The sequence below is a fragment of the Schistocerca gregaria genome, chromosome 2 (assembly GCF_023897955.1).
Source record: "Schistocerca gregaria isolate iqSchGreg1 chromosome 2, iqSchGreg1.2, whole genome shotgun sequence".
Taxonomy (NCBI): Eukaryota; Metazoa; Arthropoda; class Insecta; order Orthoptera; family Acrididae; genus Schistocerca; species Schistocerca gregaria.
In genome coordinates this window covers 511,036,100-511,056,609 of record NC_064921.1, presented here as the reverse complement: position 1 = coordinate 511,056,609, position 20,510 = coordinate 511,036,100, and the positions used below count along the sequence as shown (strand labels likewise).

General features: G+C 37.9%; 1 protein-coding gene across 1 annotated transcript in view; it reads right to left on the bottom strand.

The window, feature by feature from the left end:
• Nucleotides 1-7,349: 7,349 nt before the first annotated feature.
• The window catches only part of LOC126329358 (uncharacterized), a 66,734-nt gene continuing 53,573 nt past the window's right edge, over nucleotides 7,350-20,510 (bottom strand). The window contains exon 2 of the mRNA XM_049996148.1: nucleotides 7,350-8,152. Within this exon, the coding sequence (XP_049852105.1) occupies nucleotides 7,779-8,152 (374 nt within the window). The 3' untranslated portion in view covers nucleotides 7,350-7,778. The remainder of the gene's footprint in view (nucleotides 8,153-20,510) is intronic.

Below are 20,510 nucleotides of genomic sequence, written 5' to 3'. Positions count from 1 at the left end.
TCTCAGACCCATACACGAGCAGAAACATAGGAAAGTGCCTTCAACCTAGTTGTGGCAGGTAAACAGTAAGCACTAAGGAACAGTGATTGTAGGGTGGTTCAAAAGTATAGAAGCTGGAAGGCTCCAATTAAGTCAGGATTAAATATCTAGACCCATTATGTGAGAAAAGGGATTTCTGAATAGAGATTCATGATGAAGAGGAGGTGAATTGTGGAGTTAATTGTACTGACTATTGGAGACAAAATATCTCTTCTAAGATTCTTACATCTAGTTGCCAGAAATGTTGAATTAAGTGATAAGTAATACTATATGCTGTGGCATGCTTGGTCAGCTGCCTCATTACTTTAGAACTAACTTAGTTGGTGAAAGGCACTTACCATTGCGTGGAAGAGTTTGCAATATTATTTATTTCAGTCGAAATCACTTATGAAATTTGTTTTAATAAGTTGGCACGAGGGAGTGATGTATTTTTGTATGATTTGATTAGCAATAGGACTAATACTCAGCAAGATGTTTATCAAATGACGGTGGGGTTAGTGCATTCTAACACACTACCTGTTGGTTTTTCTCTTGCAATCTTCAAACAACCACCAACAATGGAAGACAAATCTTTGAAAAAGCTAGCCACTTGTACTGGTGAAACTTCACAAAAATCATTAAATAAACACTGGCTGCAGATCCCTGACTGCACACTTTTGCTTGAGCTCTGAGTGTACAATGTTAGGAGCATAGGTTTGTATTCGATTCTTATCACACTGGCTGTAGGTTAAAGCCCTGCCTCCTTCTCCCAGGTCACCCAGCTTACAGTACAAGTGCACTTTGAATAACAATCTTCACTTTTTGCAAAGTAGTCTTCAGAATATGTGGAGTTGATGTTGACTCTCTAGAAGGACCAAGTGTGCAACCAGTATATAATCATAAGTCAGACAGTGGGTGACAAAGGTGATGTGATAGTGACTCTTTGATAAACTCTTGCCTGACATAAGACTAGTGCAAATTAATGATATTCAGTGTGTTTATATTTCCGTTATGTAAATACAAACTTGATGAAGATCTGGTAAGTAAACAATTAATCAATCATGCTGGGAAAAGCAGAGATATCAGGTTCAGTGCATTGAGGTAAAAAGAGAAGGGAAATAGCTCAAGTGATTCATTCTATGAGCAGATATGTTGTACAATTAATAGCTCATAATAGAAATGTATAGGTACAAATTACTTGAAGAAATCATGAAACATATAATGTGAATTTAAGTCATGAAATGACTGTTATGTCCTATGGGTTTCATTCAGTCATTATAACTAGAATTTGAAGTAAAATTGGCATATGGATGTAGTGGCAAATCGCTCCGTGAATATCGATAAATTACCATCAGTGAATTGTATGCTATGTGCAAAAAGTGATAAAAGGTGTTAAAATATGTGTAGTGGCACATAAATGTTATCATTCTTGTTGTTCCGTGGAAGCATATCTCGGTCAACATAGGCCTACATTGTGACTGTGGAACTGAGTGCAACGGTCTTGAAACTGCATTTGAAATGTGCAACGCTGGACTCGAAATAAGTGTGAGGGAAGAACTACAAAGTGACTTGAGTAAAGCTAGACAATATGCAGAAATGCTGAAAAGTTTGATCGACTATATCGACCTTCCCACAGATACGCAAACAGGCAAATGAGAGTGTGTATATATTAGGCCTAAGAAAATCTCTCGACCTGTCTCAAATACTAATGTTTTTCATGTTCCACTAATGAATAAATATGATGTTCTAAGTGCAGACAGCTCAGAATCACAGACAAAAAATCTCTGTGTAACAGGTAACTGCTCAGAAAGATCTGTTGAACAAAAAAGTGCCAGCAGAAACACGTTACCATCAAATACTATTAAACGAAAAAATTGTGTGAAAGCAACTTGTAATAAAACTGAATACAAGATAAAAAAGGAAACAGAGAAGAAGAAGGAAGAAATATACATATTATCGACGAGTCATGGCGAGGGACTGGCTACAATAATGTCTGATATGCAGTCCGAATATAAAGTGACTGGAATTTCGAAACCTGGTGTTCCTCTACGAGAAGTGCTGAAAAATTGTGAAAGTTCCGTGAAAAGCGGCGTCAACTGTGTCATAATCGGAGGGGGAAACGTTGTCTATAAAAATGAAAACAGCCTTGCTGTAAGAACACTGAAAGAATCGCTAGGAAAAGTTTCACAGGCCAAGGTATTTGTTGTAAACATTCCCTACAGACACGACTAACAGAAGACTCGTATGTAAACAGAGAGATCATTGCAACAAATCGGAAATTCAGGAAGATTTGTAGAGGTTTTGTGCACACAACTTTCATTGAAGCAACGAGTTCAGTAAGAGAGCATTTTACTAGACATGGACTGAACAGAAACAACCTAGGCAAGAAAGTGCTGGCCAAAGAAATTCTCGAGGTGATAAAGACAGCAAGAGTAGATGTCTACCTGCAACAGGTTTTCTGCCAATGACTACAAAAAAGAAAAGTGCACCAACAGCATATGAGGAAGAAACATCTGCAGATATACTCTACGATGAAAAAATTACAACTGTGCAAACATGTAAAGCGCCACAGTCACCAGTGGCATTATCAGTAACAGCAGTGGAAAAGGAAGTAACAGTAGCAGTAACAGCAGAAGTTTCACCAACAACAGTAACTACAGTGCCTCTAAAAGGAGAAAAGAGAATTCCAGCAGGAGAAGCAGCATCAAGTGTTACAGGTAGACGGAAAACAGCACCTGCTGTTCGTCTAAATGATTTTTTAGTGGAAGGCAGCAAGATGAAGAAGCCCATGAGATAAGTATTGTAAAAACTTTCATAACACCTCACCAAAATGTTCAATTTAAAATAAACAACAATTATGATCTTAAAATTTGCTATCTGAATGTTCAAGGACTAATAGATAAAGAATTTATTGTAAACAGTTTTGGACTAGATAACAAATTTTATATTTTCTGTCTGAGTGAACATTGGGTTACTGAGAGTGCACTTCAGTTGTCAAACTTGATACCTATAATGTAGCAAATAGTTACTGTAGAAAATTGCATATAAGACGTGGTGTGGCAATATATATTAATAAGTCATTCAGCTGCTCCATTGTTAAGTTGGACCTAGATTATTTATGTGAGGAACAGAACTTTGAAGCCACTGGTATAGTTATGGTCAGTCTTAAGTTAGTAATAGTATCCCTTTACAGGTCACCTAAGGGTATCGTCAATGTACTTCTGGAAAAATTGGACATGCTGTTAGATGTACTAAGAGGGACCAGATGGTTGCATTATGACATAGTAATTGGTGGAGATCTGAATGCAGATTTTGATATAACAACACATAAACGTACTGTGACTGAGTTGAAAAACCTTCTAAGACAGTACAATTTGCACTCAATCAATAACAGGCCCACAAGAGATAAAGCATGTCTTGACAATATTTTTGTCGACTTTAAAACTACAGAAGAATCATGTGATGTTACAGCATTTCCATTTTCAGATCATGACTCTGTATCTTTAAACTATACAAGTAGGTTCTGTATTGATAATAGTAATATTCCTAAGCCTGTCCCAAAAATTATAATCACCAGACCTGTCACAGATGACAAAATTGTTCAACTCTGTAAGTCCCTTGCTGAGAGAGACTGGTTCAACCAATGTCATGGTGACACAGGTTATAGTGTTAGTGCTGATTTGTCAGGGAAACAATTATTTGGGAGATTTTTTAAAACATTTCTGACACAATTTAATGACAACATCCCCATAAAGAAAGGCAAATTAACTGACAAAGGCTTTACAAACAGGGCTACAAACAGACAAAATTCATGGTTCACTAAACAATTATCAAATATGAAAAACCAAGTTATGGTGTTGCATAATATATGTAGCAATCATAAAACAGAACATGCCAGATTAGCCTATATAAAATGCAGGAATGAGTATAAAAAAGCCATTGTGGAAGCCAAAAAAGCACATAATTTCAATACCATTGATAATTCCACAAATAAGTGCAAAGCTGCATGGAAATTAATAAATGGTGTTGCTAAAGATGTAAGAAGCAAAAAAATTAATAGAAGTCCCCAAAAATTCAATGATTTCTTTATTAAATCTGTTGAAGATGTAGGAAATACTATAATCATACCTGATATCAGTTCATCAGAGTTACTTTCTAAAAATGTTTGCAGAACACCAACAGACACAGGTATGTTTATGTTCTCCGAGGTCTCACCTAGTCATGTCCTAAGCATTGTAAAACAGATGAAATCTTTAGACAATGTAGATATATATGACATATCCTGTAATTTACTAAAGAAAGTAATAGACTATATTGTGTACCGCTTAACATTCTGTATAAATAAATGCATATCTGATGGATATTTTCCCGAAGTACTCAAAGTGGCTAGGGTAGTTCCAATATATAAAAAGGGTGATATGGACTCACCTTCCAGTTACAGACCAATCTCCATAGTCTCAGCTTTTTCTAAAATACTGGAATGTGTAATTTACCAACAGCTATCTGTCTACTTTGAAAAATTAGGAATAATTAGTGAATCTCAGTATGGTTTTAGGAAAAAGTTGTCTACTGTGGATGCTATAGACTTTATACTCAAATACTTATATCAAGTGTTTGAGGATAAGGGCTATGCTCAACTCACATTTTGTGATCTAAGCAAAGTTTTTGACTGTGTAAAGCATATGCCACTCCTAGAAAAACTGGAATTCTATGGCATTAGACATAACAGCCTTAAATTAATAAAATCATATCGTCAGAACCATAAGCAAGTTGTTTGTGTAGGGAGAGAAATGTCGAGTACAGAACAAGTCAAGGTAGGTGTTCCACAGGGATCTGTGCTGGACCCCATTTTGTTCCTGATAATGATAAATGATCTGCCGTCATTTATCAAGTCCACCACTGTGTTGTATGCAGATGATACAACATTTCCTCATGCTACTGATGATTTCAATAGCCTTAAAACTAGTGCAGCAAAGACAATTGACCAAGCATCCGATTGGTTCAAGGCAAATAGATTACTGCTGAATGAAGACAAAACACAGCAGATGGTCTATAGTCTTAGAGACAAGCTTCTGTCAGATGATCCAAGTTATGTCAAATTTTAGGACGCATACATTGATGATAAATTATCTTGGGGTCAATATGTACAATATATTGGTGGTAAATTGTCAAGAGTTATTTACCTGTTAAGGAGACTTATGGATTGTGTTCCTCAAAAATATGTTAGAACATCCTATTTTTCATTTTTTCAAAGTATAATAACATATGGAATTATTTTGTGGGGGAACTCTAGCTGTGTACATGACATATTAATACTGCAAAAAAAAAAGCTATTAGGATAATTACTGGTTCTGCATATAAGGCACACTGTAAACCATTGTTCTGTGAACAGAAAATCATGACTGTTATAAACTTGTACATATACTATGTTCTAATTTATACGAAGAAGAAATGACCAGAAACAAAAACCAGAGAAAACGTACATAACCACAATACAAGAAGGAATAGGTGCCTCTATATTCCTTACCACAGACTGTCAAAGTCACTCAACGGCTACGAAATCATGGGGTACAAATTATTTAATAATCTTCCTCAATCTGTTCAAGAATTACCTGAACAATTATTCGAACAAACAATTCATGATTGCCTAGTCCTCCACCCATTCTATGATATAAGAGAATTTATCAACTGTAATATAATACTTTAATGCTAACAACAAACCTGTTGTTTCTTTCAAACTATTAATTGTATTTTAGTATGTATATGACGTTGTCTATTGCTGTAATGGCTGAATGACAATAAAATTATTATTATTATTAACAGTTCTGCGATGTTTACTTTGAAAAGGTGGCAGCAGGTGTGAGAAGATATGTGTATATTTGCTTTAAAATTATTATAAAATAATGTTGTGTAAAACGGTGTATGTCACTCTTAATTACTTATAAATGATAAGCCTGAGAGAGCAAAAGGAAATACACCTGTTACATTTAAGATTGATTTAAGTAGAGGTTACACCAAAGTTGTAATTCTATCATGTGTCATTTCTCTGGCGTGTATTTGTGTCTGAAGTTCTGGTAGAGGTAGGCAATTTACAACCAAAGTAAGAGCTGTGTTAGCAATTTTAACTTGGGGTTTCTGGCTGCAGCATGGCTACATGAAAGGATGCCAGATATGAATCTTCTTAGAATAAACATACTTGAAAGACTCCTAGGATCTTACTGTAGCATTGTTATGATGTACAGTCACTTCCTTTCATATCATAAATATATGTCTTCTGTATGCTGCTCTCATTGAGAGAGGATTGTTGTAAAAGTTTAACGAACAATTTGAGTGCTTCAAATAAAAACAATCATTGGAAAATATATACATGGTATAGAGGAATACATCTTTCAAGGAAAAGAACAGTCTAATGATCTTTTCTTAATGAGTATAGTAACACAGAAGAAAGAGGTGGTGGATTTAGAAATAAAAAAAATGAAAATAAAATAGGGAGAACACTTCTATTGTCCACCAGCCACTGCCGTCAAACAATGCGTGTCACCTAAACAATGGAATATTGAAACTGGCATAACAGCTATTTGGGAACAATAGATTGATACTCACCACATCGAGCAGGCACTGAGTTCGCAGACAGGCACAATGAAAAAGGGTGCTGTAAATATTTGCGTTTTGGACAGTCATTCATCAGGAGTAGAAAACTCACATACATGTCCACTGTCAGCTCCAGGCACCACTTAAAAATCAGAAGCCAATCACCAGTATATTCTTTGTGACAAAACCTTATTCTGATTACTTCTCCCTTTCTTTCATTAAGTGAAATAATTTGCTTCCAAAACTACATTTTATTGCTGACGTAGCCATCTTGTCACTCTGTGTACAACACTTGTAACAAAATGGTTATTCTGAAACAACAACTGATCTAAAAAGATGAAAACTGGTGATAATTGTAGAAATGAGTACAACAGGTGAGTGTAAAAAAAAGACATAATTCAGTTGTAATAGATTTTCTCCACTTGACATCTCATCAAACTTTCATGAAATGGTTTAAAACAGAATTAAAGTACTAGTAATTCTCATTACATAAAATTACCTCAGTTTTCACTGTTGCATAGTACTTTAACTAAGTTTGTAACACATTACTTAGAGCACACAGAATACAGTGCTTCCAAAGTGCTTAATTTAATTTGTTTTGTCTGCATGTATATCCTTAACATTCAGTTAAAGAATAAACGTTGGATATGAAACAAACTTCATTTCTAATAATACTAGTCTCACCCTTTTAATAAAACCAATAAATTGTGACGCAAGCAGTCTCCAATTAAATATTGAACTGTTGATCAAGACGATCCATTTATTAGTCATTATGTGCATAAAATCATAAAAGGAAAAGTAATATGTCACTCAACATGCAAAAAAAGAAGAGAAAAATAAAACAGTTTATAGAGGGCATGATTATTTTTTGCAAATAATTGATTATTGTCCTCTAATATTTTTCATTCTTCATGACAATATGATAACTGATATTGTTACGTGATGTAGGCCTACGTCTACCACCTTAATGCGCACAATAAAGGTAGTTAACAACAATCTTGGCAGTTCCAAAAGCTACTGTACAAATAACAGCCAGTCATAAGAGAGTGAAATAATTTCAATGGCGTCTTTTATTGTCAGAGTGACGTCTACTTTCACTGAGCAAATGGCATCTTCTGATTAAAATATTGCAAACAGTTTCTAAAAATTGCAATTCTGGCAAAACCAAACTACCAGTTACCATTTGTTATTATGATGCCAACGGAATTCACAACTACGCTGTCATTCTCATATATATGTCCTCCTGCACCAGAAATGGTACCACCTTTGCCGTAAATTACTCCATTATCTCCTACTATCCTAGCACTATAACCGCGAATAACACCATTATTACCGTGGATAGTACCATAATCTCCAACAATTGTACCATTGTTCCCTATAATTCTTGCGTTTTGACCTGTTACCTTAGCATTATCTCCTATCACAACAGCATTTTCGCCATTAACATGCGCGTTATCGCCTTGAATTCCTGCGTTAGTTCCTGTTATTTTACCGTTACTGCCGGTTATATTTCCATTGTTGCCCACGATCATTCCTCTCGCACCTACAATAACACCATTGTCACCCACTATTTTTCCATCGTTACCATAGATATCACAAGAATCGCCGACAACATTACAGTAATCACCATAAACTTTTCCTCGGTTTCCAACCAAATGTATATTGTTTCCGTGTAAAACTAAATCGTTGCCAACATATGACGCGGAAGTGCCAATGCCACACAGTACTCCAATTAAGAGGGAGGCGAAGCGCTGCATCACGTCTTGCGAGTAGTGTCCGAAGTTTCACGTTTGGTCACTTGAGCAGCTATACAACAACTAAGGCGTAGCCCACACAGCACACTGTCGCATGAAATCCCGCTTGCGTAAGACCTAGGAGACTGCGCGTCAAGCTTCGATAAATGGACGCCTAGGCGGTACCAATTACCAAGTAGTGAGCTGTGTTAGCGAGAAATAAATACAGCTAACTGTAATGCAGACAACTAACAAATGGGTTAACCAAAGAAAGAAGTATAGTTAATGTCATAGTAATTTTACGAAGTTGGAAATATTACTGCTGCCCAAGGCTAATTAATACTTTTCTCATCTGGTAGCCAGAAGATGCAAAATCCGCGTAGGTCTTATATCAGTGCCGGTACTCCAGAGTTTGAGATAATATTACTGTCAACTGAGGATCGATAGATGAAGATGATGAAAGTTATCATTGAGGTGTTGAAGCGACCTGAAAGGTATGATTGTACTCTATAAAAGCCATTCAGTTTACACCCGATGCTGACAGCGGAAATGAATCATGACAACCTCCATCTGGCGTGGTTTTGAACCAAAATGATAGCTAAAGAATAACGTAGCTTATTTAATGTGTCGTCTTACCCTATAAAGTTATTTGCGCAAAATTTGTTTCATGGAGTGCGATGACTGTGGTCGTCTTACGTCGGTTCTAGTTAACACACAGGGTGGCCTACTGAACTTATCTGTCCATAACATGTCATAAAAAGCTCAAGTTACCGAAACAAGATTTTAGACAAGTCACAGCTCCACAATGAGGCGAATATTTAGCTGTATGGTCATTTCTAGCAGGTTTTTAGTTGGCTTTAGACATTGTGCTTTTTTTCCTTTATAGGATGATGCGCTTTCCCATTCGATAACGTTTGGAAAGAGATGCACAATGTTCCTGTTTTGGCAAAATTACAAATAAATGTGCCAATGTGAAGGTCAAGACTAACTGTTCAAAAACGGTTCAAATGGCTCTGAGCACTATGGGTCTTAACTTCTGAGGTCATCAGTGCCCTAGAGCTTAGAACTACTTAAACGTAACTAACCTAAGGACATCACACACATCCATGCCCGAAGCAGGATTCGAACCTGCGACCGTAGCGGTCGGGCGGTTCCAGACTGTAGCGCCTAGACTATGCCTACAACAGAGTTTACCTCTTACGATGTTGTCACCCTAGCTGTCTTCAACTTACTGCCGATACACTATGTTTTATCCTATTAACCCAAGCCGCCGCTTACTGTGCCAAACTTGGATGGGGGTCCACGTGTAAGATTTGTATACAGTGTGTATCACGCTAACACGGGTGAAAGTGTGTGGTGGAAAATAACGTTAACAAAGAAAGGGATACAAAAAGTCATTATTACTATGCACCTACGATGAATACAGGAAGACTACTTAGTGCCATCTCATGGAGCTAAACTTATTTTAACAGTTAAAAAAAAAAAAAACGCGCTAAAAACAACCTTGTGATTGAAACGTGTATTGTCCTGACACATCAGGAACTCCGCCACCAACCTATTACAATGTGTGATGTACCACTAACGTTCACGACGTTTTGTTATTTTACATACGCTTTCTCTTCACAATCTCGTCTGAGACACCGCACTAAGTAATATCCAGTACGAATTTCACTTCATTTATGAACAATAAGCAGTCATCCAATATCATGCATCTATTTTTGCATGATCGTTAGGATTGTGGGAGTTTCAATAATATTGACTAACTGCTGTTGTACTTCAGTGATATATAACATTACATAGGAAACAGTGTTGATCCAAAGAGCCCGGGTTCGATTCCCGGCTGGGTCGGAGATTTTCTTCACTCAGGGACTGGGTGTTGTGTTGTCCTAATCATCATCATTTCATCCCCATCGACGCGCAAGTCGCCGAAGTGGCGTCAAATCGAATTGCACCAGGCGAACGGTCTACCCGACGGGAGGCCCTCGTCACACGACATTTCATTTCATAGGAAATAGTTACCAATTTTCTGCAAAATTATATTCATTTGGTCACTAACCGCCTTTCGATTTCGTTCGCCATCTTCAACTGACACCTAATGTTACAAACATCGATAAAATGACATGCGATTTACACAGATATTACGTGTACAGAACATACAAAAATGACATGTAGGATGCTTACATGGGAAAATACAACATTTTTTGTCACAGAAAAGCAGCTGCATTAATTAGAAAAAGGAAAATAAATTTTTTATATGGACATACATTCACGAATGTTAAAAAATAAAGTTGAGTTTACAATTTTCATCTAGTATTTTCAAATAAACTTAATTCTGCTTGTCTTAACAGAATTTAAAGCTTTACATTCTATATCATATGGGCGATTTTCTGTTAAAAGATGATCGGCAAAGGTTGAATAGGTCTTTCGCGATCTCCAGCGCCTCTGAAGTTCAGATAACCTCCTTGCTACAGTCCTATCTGACTGACCAGTATATACTTTTCCACAGTACTAGCATGTGATTTTATACATACCACTCTGTGCCAGTGGTCGGAGTTGTCTTTACAATGAATAAAAATTTGATACGCTATAGTCATTATAAAAAGCAAGTCTGTTTGTGCGAGATGGTTTTTTGTGAGGTTTTACGAAACTTTGCCAGTGTATGGAGTGATGCACCAGTCTTTGTAACTACTGACTGGTACCTGTTGGCCGGTGTACAGAAGTGGTTTAATTTTACCCATTTTCCTTTTTCGTAGTATATTATCAGTCAGGGCAAACCTGCAGGCATTACTGGAAGCAATATTATGTTTGATTGTCTGTAGTTCTGTTTGGAATGTAGATTCAGAAAATGAGACAGACATCAGGTGATACACCTTTGAATGAAAGCTCTATGTTCGTGGTCGTGTGGGTGCTGTGAGCTTGCAAGGGTTACTGTATCTGTAGCTGTGGATTTCTCTAAATGTCAAATAAGTAAATGCTAAATAAGTGTCTTCACACTTTTGTTAACATCTATATTAAGGTCCAAGAAACGTACAGTGGTGTCTCCCAGCTCTTTTGTGAACTGTTTTTTCTTTTGTTGGGCGTTTGAATGTTGTAGTGATGTATCTAATCGTCCGATCCATAAACACGGCACACCATCCACATATATGAATAACCTGTCATAGCAGCACCTTGAAGCAATTTTCGAATTACAACTGTAAAACACAGGTTTTAACCGAGCGAGGTGGCACAGTGGCTAGCACACTGGACTCGCATTCGGGAGGACGACGGTTCAATCCCGCGTCCGGCCATCCTGATTTCGGTTTTCCGTGATTTCCCTAAATCGCTCCAGGCAAATGCCGGGATGGTTCCTTTGAAAGGGCACGGCTGACTTCCTTCCCCATCCTTCCCTAATCCGATGAGACCGATGACCTCGCAGTTTGGTCTCTTCCCCTAAACAACCCAACCCAACCCAACCACAGGTTTTAAGTTTTATTACTTAAATGTATGACATTTTCTACAGATTGTATAATTTAAGGAAATGAAGTCATTAAGTTATTCAACACCATTTATTAACATTGTTGTGAAGAACCATAATAAAAGAAAGGAATATAAAGTGAGATTAACGTTCACACAAAACGCAGTATTTCAATTTGAAAATACATTTGAATAATACTGACGAAATAAGAATCCTGAGACTAAGGAGTTGTGCGACATAAATGAAAGTTGGTAGGAGTGTTCTACAAATGAAAGACGATGTTCATTCAAATTTCGCGCCGGTCTCGTTAAGAATGGCGCTAGTAGCCTCATTATGGGAATGCAAATTATGTTCGCTTTAAATACACGCTGTAAACGTCGTGTGCGTTAGTTACCTTAGAGATTGGACGTGCTGAGTTGATGTTACTCAATAATGCCTTTAAGGCGACAAAGACATCATAATTAACGTCTTACTGATTGTGAACGAGGTTGTGTAACAGGCCTACGAGAAACTGGACGTTCCTTCTGCGATATTCCAGAGGGACTTGGAAGGAATGTAACTACTGTACATGACTGTAGGCAGCGGCTGTCACAAGAATGTACAGTCGCAAGACGATCGGGCTCTGGACGGCCATGGGACATTACCGAGAGAGAAGACCATCGTGTTAGGCGTGTGACTGGCGCATCGTACTGCATCTGCAGCAGCAGTCTGAGTAACCCTTGGCCCCAACGTGACACAACGAACTGTTACACTACGGTTACTTCAAAAGCAGCTCTCAGCCAGGAGCCCTGTAGCGTACATTCCACTGACTGATCAAAGCCGGTTCTGCCTCAGTGCCAGTGATGGATATGTGTCAATTAGAAGGACGTCAGCTGACACCGATTTCACTTTTGCCGGCATTCTCAAAATTTTTAGAAAAAGTAATGTGCAGGCAGCTTTTCAACCATCTGACCACAAATAACATTTTATCAAGAACAAAGTTTTGATTTCTGAAGGGTTCTGATATCGAGGAGACTAGTTACATCTACAGTTAAAATGTACTTAATTCATTAAATAGCAAATTACAAGCAGCAGGTATTTTCTGTGATTTGTCAAAGGCATTTGATTGTGTGAACCACAACATCCTTTTAAATAAATTAGAATTCTATGGTGTCACGGGCAGTGCTGCAAAATGGTTCAAGTCATACCTCGCTAACAGGAAACAAAGGGTGACAGTGCAAGGGACTAGCGAATTAAGTCATCAGTCATGATCAGAATGGGACGAAATTACATGTGGTGTCCGTCAAGGATCCATCTTAGGGTCATTGCTTTTCCTTGTGTACATTAATGATCTGTCATCAATTACACTGCCAGAAGCAGAGTTTGTTTTGTTTGCAGATGACACAAGTATTGCAATAAATAGTATGGAGAGTGTAGTTCTAGAAAGATCTGCTAATGATATTTTCATGGATATTAATAAATGGTTTAAAGCCAACTCACTGACATTAAACATCGAAAAGACTCACTATGTACAATTCAGAATCTGTAAGAGGTTTCCTCCCAGCATATGCATAAAGTATGAAGAAGAGCAGATAGAAGAGGTTGACTTCCTGGGATTACAACTTGATAATAAATTCAGTTGGGAGGAGCACACCACAGAACTGCAGAAACGCCTTAATAAATCTGTATTTGCAATTCGAGTGTTAGCTGACGTAGGCGGCATAAAAATGAAAAAGCTTGCATACTTTGCCTACTTTCATTCCATAGTGTCATATGGTATAATATTTTGGGGTAACTCGTCAAGTCAAACAAAAGCTTACAGAGTCCAAAAGCGTGTAATACTTATTACTTGTGGAGTAAATTCACGGACGTCCTGTAGAAACTTCTTCAAAGAACTGGGTATACTAACTACTGCCCCTCAGTACATTTACTCCTTAATGAAATTTGTCCTAAATAATATATCTCTTTTTCCAACAAACAGCTCAGTTCGTACATACAATGCCAGGAACAAAAATGATCTGCACAAGGACTTGAAAGCACTTACTTTAGTTCATAAAGGGGTCCACTACTCAGGAACACTCATCTTCAATAATTTGCCAGCATACATAAAAAAATTAAAAAAAATTAGTTACAAATAAATATCAGTTTAAAAGGAGCCTGAAAGACTTATCAGTGGCCAACTCCTTCTACTCCATTGACGAATTTTTTAATAGAAACAAATAATGTATTGTATATATTCATACTATTAGTATTGTTATTTCAGATTTAAAAATAATAATAATATTGACATGTTCCACATCCACAAGGATCGCCTCAGCACGGCTCTATGGAACGAAAAACTAATCTAATCTAATCAAAGCCTGCAACCAATCTATCTGCGTGCTAGAAACACTGGATCTACACCTTGAGTTGTCGTCAAGGGTGCAATATTGTACGACAGTAGGAGCACTCTTACTGCATTTGTACGTCAATCTAATGATTCGACATGTTGTACTGTCAAAGCCCACATACCACAGTTATAACCCCGACATGCTGTTTAGAGTGTCGACATGTTGCCTTGGGCTGCTCGATCACTAGACGTGTCTCCAATTGAGTATTTGTGGAACATCATCGTCGACAACTCCAGCGTCATCCAGTTCCAATATTAACCGTTCCTGTATTGGCCGACGAAGTGCTACAGGCATGGAACTCCATCGCACAAACTGACAACCGGCATCTGTACAACACAATACAAGTACGTTTGCATGTTTGCTTTAAGCATTCGGCCGTTACATTGATTATTAACGTAGTGGCATTTCATATTTGCAACGGCTTGTCTAGCGCTTACATAAACCTAGACAGATGCATTCCCGAAATTTCATTATTCTATATTACTTTTTGGTGTTGCGCTTTTTTGCCAACAGTGTATAAGCAAAATGTAGCAACTAAACCAACTTTACTTATATTTAATTGAAATGAAATATTTTGCCAAGCATCGTTCTTAAAATGAAAGTTTCAAAAAATCTTATTGGCTAATTAGTTTGCACCAACCCTTTGTCTCAACAATTTAATATCTTAAAAGCATAGTTGTCTTAAGTGTCACTTTTGATACTGAATGACACTGGAACGTTGAGCCGGGCTTTTATCATGGAGATTTGAAGCCAATTTTTCATCAACTCCAGTGCTGGAAATGACCTACCTCCTCTGCTGTTTGTGACCGCAGGTGATTGCTACATTCTTAAAGCGATCTCAGCTTTAGGAAAACATTCAATGGTTTCCTTTTTTCCAGGGGTTTTTCATGCACCTCTCCTGACTATTTATTTCTCATTTTCGTCGTTATATTTTTTATGCAAGTGGCATAAATCCTTAAACTGCATCAGTTCATTTGTTAGTTGATCGTCTAAGTCATTGTTGTATGTCTCAAATAAATTTTGAGCTGCTACCGTTATGTTGTCATTGGTAATCGAATCCAACGTGTTGAGAAACTCGACACAGCAATCAGCTGGTTTGTATGCGTGAAGCCTCTGGCGTAAGATAGATTTAATGTGCTCTATCACAGGAAACAGGAAACTCGTGGATCCTAATTTTTGTGATGTACTTAGCTCGATTTCTGGTGTTTCGACGCAAGCAAGTGGTAACAAACGTACATTTCTTTAGTGCCCCATTCCCACACTTGATATCATGTTGTGCAAACTCAGAGAACAACACGTAATTTTCCTGACTCTTGAAATTTCAGCAAGTGCAATCTTAATATTTACATTGGCTCGCAAGAAGAATTTTGTAGTATCATCTCGGTGTGACCAACGTGGTGTTATCTTTGTCGGGACGAGAAAGGCATTGTCAATTTCTGTCATTTTCGAGAAGTCAGCAAGAACTTTGTACCTGCTTGTTGAATACGTAAAAAATACATGAACGTATTCCAAAGAATCTGATGAGTCTTGGCTGCTACCTGTCCACTACAAGACTGAGTGAATGCTGGTACCAGGTACCTACACTGCTAAATGATTTCCTGAAGAACATTCCACAAGCGTAGAACCACCCTTCTGAAACAAAAATAGGACGTTAAGCATGAATTTAAAGCGAAGTGGGATGAGATGGGAGACGGGACAAACGTGACGCTATGTTACAAACATGGCTCTATTTTGGAAGTCACAACTTTGGATGCAGCTTGTAGGTTTCAAATGGAAACAGGGTCACGTAGTACGTCTGACAGAGAGAAAATTACAGTAGAAAAACAATGATGTATTTCACTTGAGTAGAGCTTTTTTTCCAGAGATATATGGCATTTTGTACTGGACAAAGCAAATGCCAGTGATATATAAGAAATAGCAGTGATATGTAAGAAATAACACGTGATAGATACAGCATGTGCTCGGAGGGCTGCCCAGCTTTTTGTTATTTGATTCACCGATTTTAACCAACACCTGCATCGGAAAGCGAGCTTAAGCTACAGGAATCCTAGAGTTGCGCGAGGTTTCTGATCTCCACGTACAAAATTGCCTTCACATACACCCCTATATAGAAATGGGGCAGTGAAAACTGTAAGGATCCAAAGCACAGAAACAAAGTTTTGAGTAAGCAGATGTTTGTGAAAATCAAATTTGTAGGCCGACTACTAGTCCCATAGGTTTGGCTTGTTTCTTAACCAAGCCTCAACGTCCTATATTTTCTATAAAATCATGTAGCCATTTCATATTACGATATTTTGGTTAATATTTAGGATTATAATCCACAAAATTTTCATACACAAACTAGTGGCAATACTGTGGTCTTGACTACTATGTACTTCGTAAATAATTTGAAATTAGAATCAGAACACCACTCACACAGTTACGATCTATCCCAACACTTCATGGCCCTCGTCATCAGCATTTTCATGTAGCATATTTTCTGCATTGAAAGTCAGATAAAAGTGTGTGGTCACTTTATGCATGTAATCTACTAGCTTTTTAAAGTCTAAGTGATTCAACTTTAATCTACTCGTTTTGTTAAGTACTTGTGTTTCAAGGTTGATATTAGCCTTCTATCTAAGCATTTCAGAGCTAGATTTTGCGAGACATCTACAAACTGTGGGGAAATGACAAACAGAGTTCCCCCTCAATGTGAATTGAAGAAAATGGTGGTCTTCCGCGAATGCAGCGAAGAATGTGATACTTCAAACAACAGTTAATGGCAACCAGTTGAAATCTTCATTTTCGTACAACATCTGAAATGCACGTTGTTTCCACGAACACCGACTTTTCGTTTGGTAACAGTCTTAAGGGCTCTGAAATCATGAATGTGCATTTTACAGACTGGAATGCTGAAACCATGGAATGTGAAGTTATGAGGCGGCATTCCTTCAAGGGTTTTCAGCTGTTATGAGGAATTGGCTTCAGTGTTGTCAGAGAGCTTACCTACAGCAATGATAATTTGTGCTTAGGGCCCTTATGGAAGTGAGTATCAAACAAATCGGAGTCATCATATGTAGAGTGGAGGGGTACAGCATTCATAAAGCTGGTTCACCATCGGATCAACAGATGTCAACAGCATGCATACATAGTACAATCTCAAAATCGACGACGGTGTGCCTTAGACCCTTACGGTCCTGAGCACCTCAAAATCAGGGGAACATGGCGGACACTCTACAGGCTTTCTGCGACGTATCAATACCTGGGGAAACTAAATATCCAAATAGGCCTTGATAGCTGGCCCGGAATGGAGAAGGAACATCATCGTGCTGACAACAAGCAGAAAAGGCCCGTATACGAACAGCAGTGATGACAGCACATTTTGATCTGCGTCTACATCTACAAGGTTACTTGGCAAATCACATTTAAGTGCCTGGCAGAGGGTTCATCGAACCATCTTCGCAATAATTCTCTGTTACTCGAATCAGCGCGCGAAAGAAACGAACACCTGTATCTTCCCGTGCGAGCTCTGATTTCCCTTATTTTGTTCTGGTTATCGTTTCTTCCTATGTACAGGTCGTCGTCAACAAAATATTTTCGCATTCTTCGTCTAAAAATTGCAAATAATGGGCTGCTGCTAATGTGCCATAAACGCAGAAGGACGCAACAATTCGAGAATCCTCTATTCCACAACAAATCATCACTTTTGATGCGCCAACAACAATGGATCCATGATAGATGTAAAGGCTGTACTGGGGCAAAAAGTCTCTTGTGTTCATTTGTCATAACGTTTTCAGTTAGAAACTACGCAACTTGTATTGTCTAGATGGTACATTAGAGGTATCAAACATTTCATACTGTTTGTACGTCGTTCTTTAATACCGAGACTGGGAATATTTTGTAAGAGCTTTAAATAGGGAATGTGTATTAGTGCAAATGGAATATCGCTGTGTATGTTCTACGAGCGCACCACCTCAAACAAATATACGCTATGGGTGTATGTTAAAAACAGAACAGATATTTCGGTACGTCACATGACAGAAAGGTGTGTCTTCGTTCTTCAGTGATAATGCAGGTAAATGTTTATTACGAGTGCAAGTCCAAGTAGAGGTTTCGTTCTGAAATGAGTCTGTGTTAAAACATAAGCAGTTGTTCACTTTCCTTTTGCATTTGATTATAAAGTCGAAATTATTTCAGAAACGTGTTAGATTCATTTTACTGTAAAGTTGTAGTTATGACAGCAACACATTAGATTCAGTCTGCAATGTACTAATTCAGTTGGAATTCTTGGTGTATGAAGAAGTATTTTCGATAATTAGAACTTCAACATAGAAGCATGGCAGAAGCAGTACGGTCAGAACGCGCTCCTTTCTATGCGTCCTTCAACAACAGAAATCACCCACAAACGGCGTAGATAACCTACTTGTGCCTTCCTCGAAGTTGACGTCATGTCGTCACAAGGAAACTGCGCCTTCCAAGGTTACGAGATGCAAATGACGCACCGCCAAAGCTGAAAAGCATAAACGCTCATCTGCTGGCGAAATCGAGGAGACAGTGAAACGACAGTTTTCGGGGACCACTTCATGATACAGCCACGAAGAAATACATTGAGAATACAAAGAAGAGAATGACGAAGAAGAAACGAATAGCGTCGGTGTTAAAGAAGATGGAACATGGACAATAAATTTGCATATTGCTGATATTATAGGCTGACAGTGTTGCCTGGCAACATACGGCCTCATGAATTGTAGCCACATCTACTACAACATTACCGGCCACTATTGCCTGGCAATGTTTGCGGCAACACATTCCCGGTCGGCAGTGGATATCATCACTCGAGTGGCAGTAGGTTCACATGAATATCTCCGCTGTGTGCGCCCTCGGCTACGGAGGGGAGTTCATTGTATTCAGTTGTTCAGAAATAATCATGGAGGAACTAAGCTGCTTTGCGTATCCACAGACACACAATATTACACAGGCTGTATATAATGTATTATGAGAATTAAAAAAAAAAAAAAAAAAACAGAAACGGCAACGGCTCGAATTTAGAGACTTTGTCTGACATATAACGTTCAAAACCAGGACGGCAGGGCATTTAAAACATTATGGGCTACAGATTGTTTCTTTATACTGTACTGATCATGAATTTATTGATTTCACGTCCGCTGCCTGCTGAGACTGACATGAGATAAGACCTTTTCTGTTACTGCAAGATTCTAGAGATACTCGATGGAAGTCATTTCACGTCGTTATTTCCGAATTATAGGCACAAGTGGGAAATTAGACACACTACGGGTCACAGAACCAGAGCAGGATGTGGATCAGCACTGTTCAACCATGAATATAGATATACTGCCATCTTACATAATAAAAAACAAAATATATAGGTTGAGCATATGAACACTAGCGCGATCTGGGGACTATAGAGAAGTCCCACGGCGCTAGAAATATGAAACTGATATGAAGTGACAGAACTACGAGCTGTTAGACCGAAATTCTTGGGCTCCGTGATTTCAAAAGTATTATAGTACGGTACCTCTCGTACAGCTGTGAGCGTATGATCGTGCGGACATAGCCCAGACTCGGTGCCCTGTATAGAGAACAGTTACCATCTTTTGGGGTTACATTAAACATTTTTGAACTTTGAAGCCGTTCTACATCACTGCAGTGAAGTGAAACACAATAAAATGCATTCTAAACTTTGAGGGATGCTTCCATCTGAGTTTTCCAATAGCTTATAAAATTATAGGTCAATATTCAGCATTACAAAAGTAGGAAATTATGGGTGTTTCAAGTTGGTAGGTTTTTTCTTGACACTTCTGTTTCTGACGTTAGGTCACATGTTAAAAACGTCAGGTGTAAGTAGTAACACTGTACAAATGTTTCTAAGACGGTACAAAAATAATTTAGTTGAATTATCAATTACTGTTCTAGCAAGTATGAGGAATCTAAGAACGTAGCGATTGTATACTTCAGTAATTTCGTCACATGAAGTGACATTGGAATTGCTTCGTACCGTCGCAGATTAAAGAAAGCCCCTAGTCACAAAACAGTATTTTTTCTTGCAATAAACCACTTTGAAACTTCCTTCTTTGAGCCATCATCACACTTTAGGGACACTACTACAATAAAATCATTCACAATTAGACTGTGAATTTCTTAAAAAAAATATTTTCTGACGGTATTCCTCGGTGATCTCTAAGCTCAATTCTAGATTATTACTGCACTGTAATTATCAACGCTACCGTGATCGTCTTCCCTTATTGCTGGATTCAGCTGGTTTTTAGTGAACGTAAAATATTTATAGTAATTCCAAACTACAAGCCGATTATAGATATAGAACCATAAAATAGAAATTTAAATAAG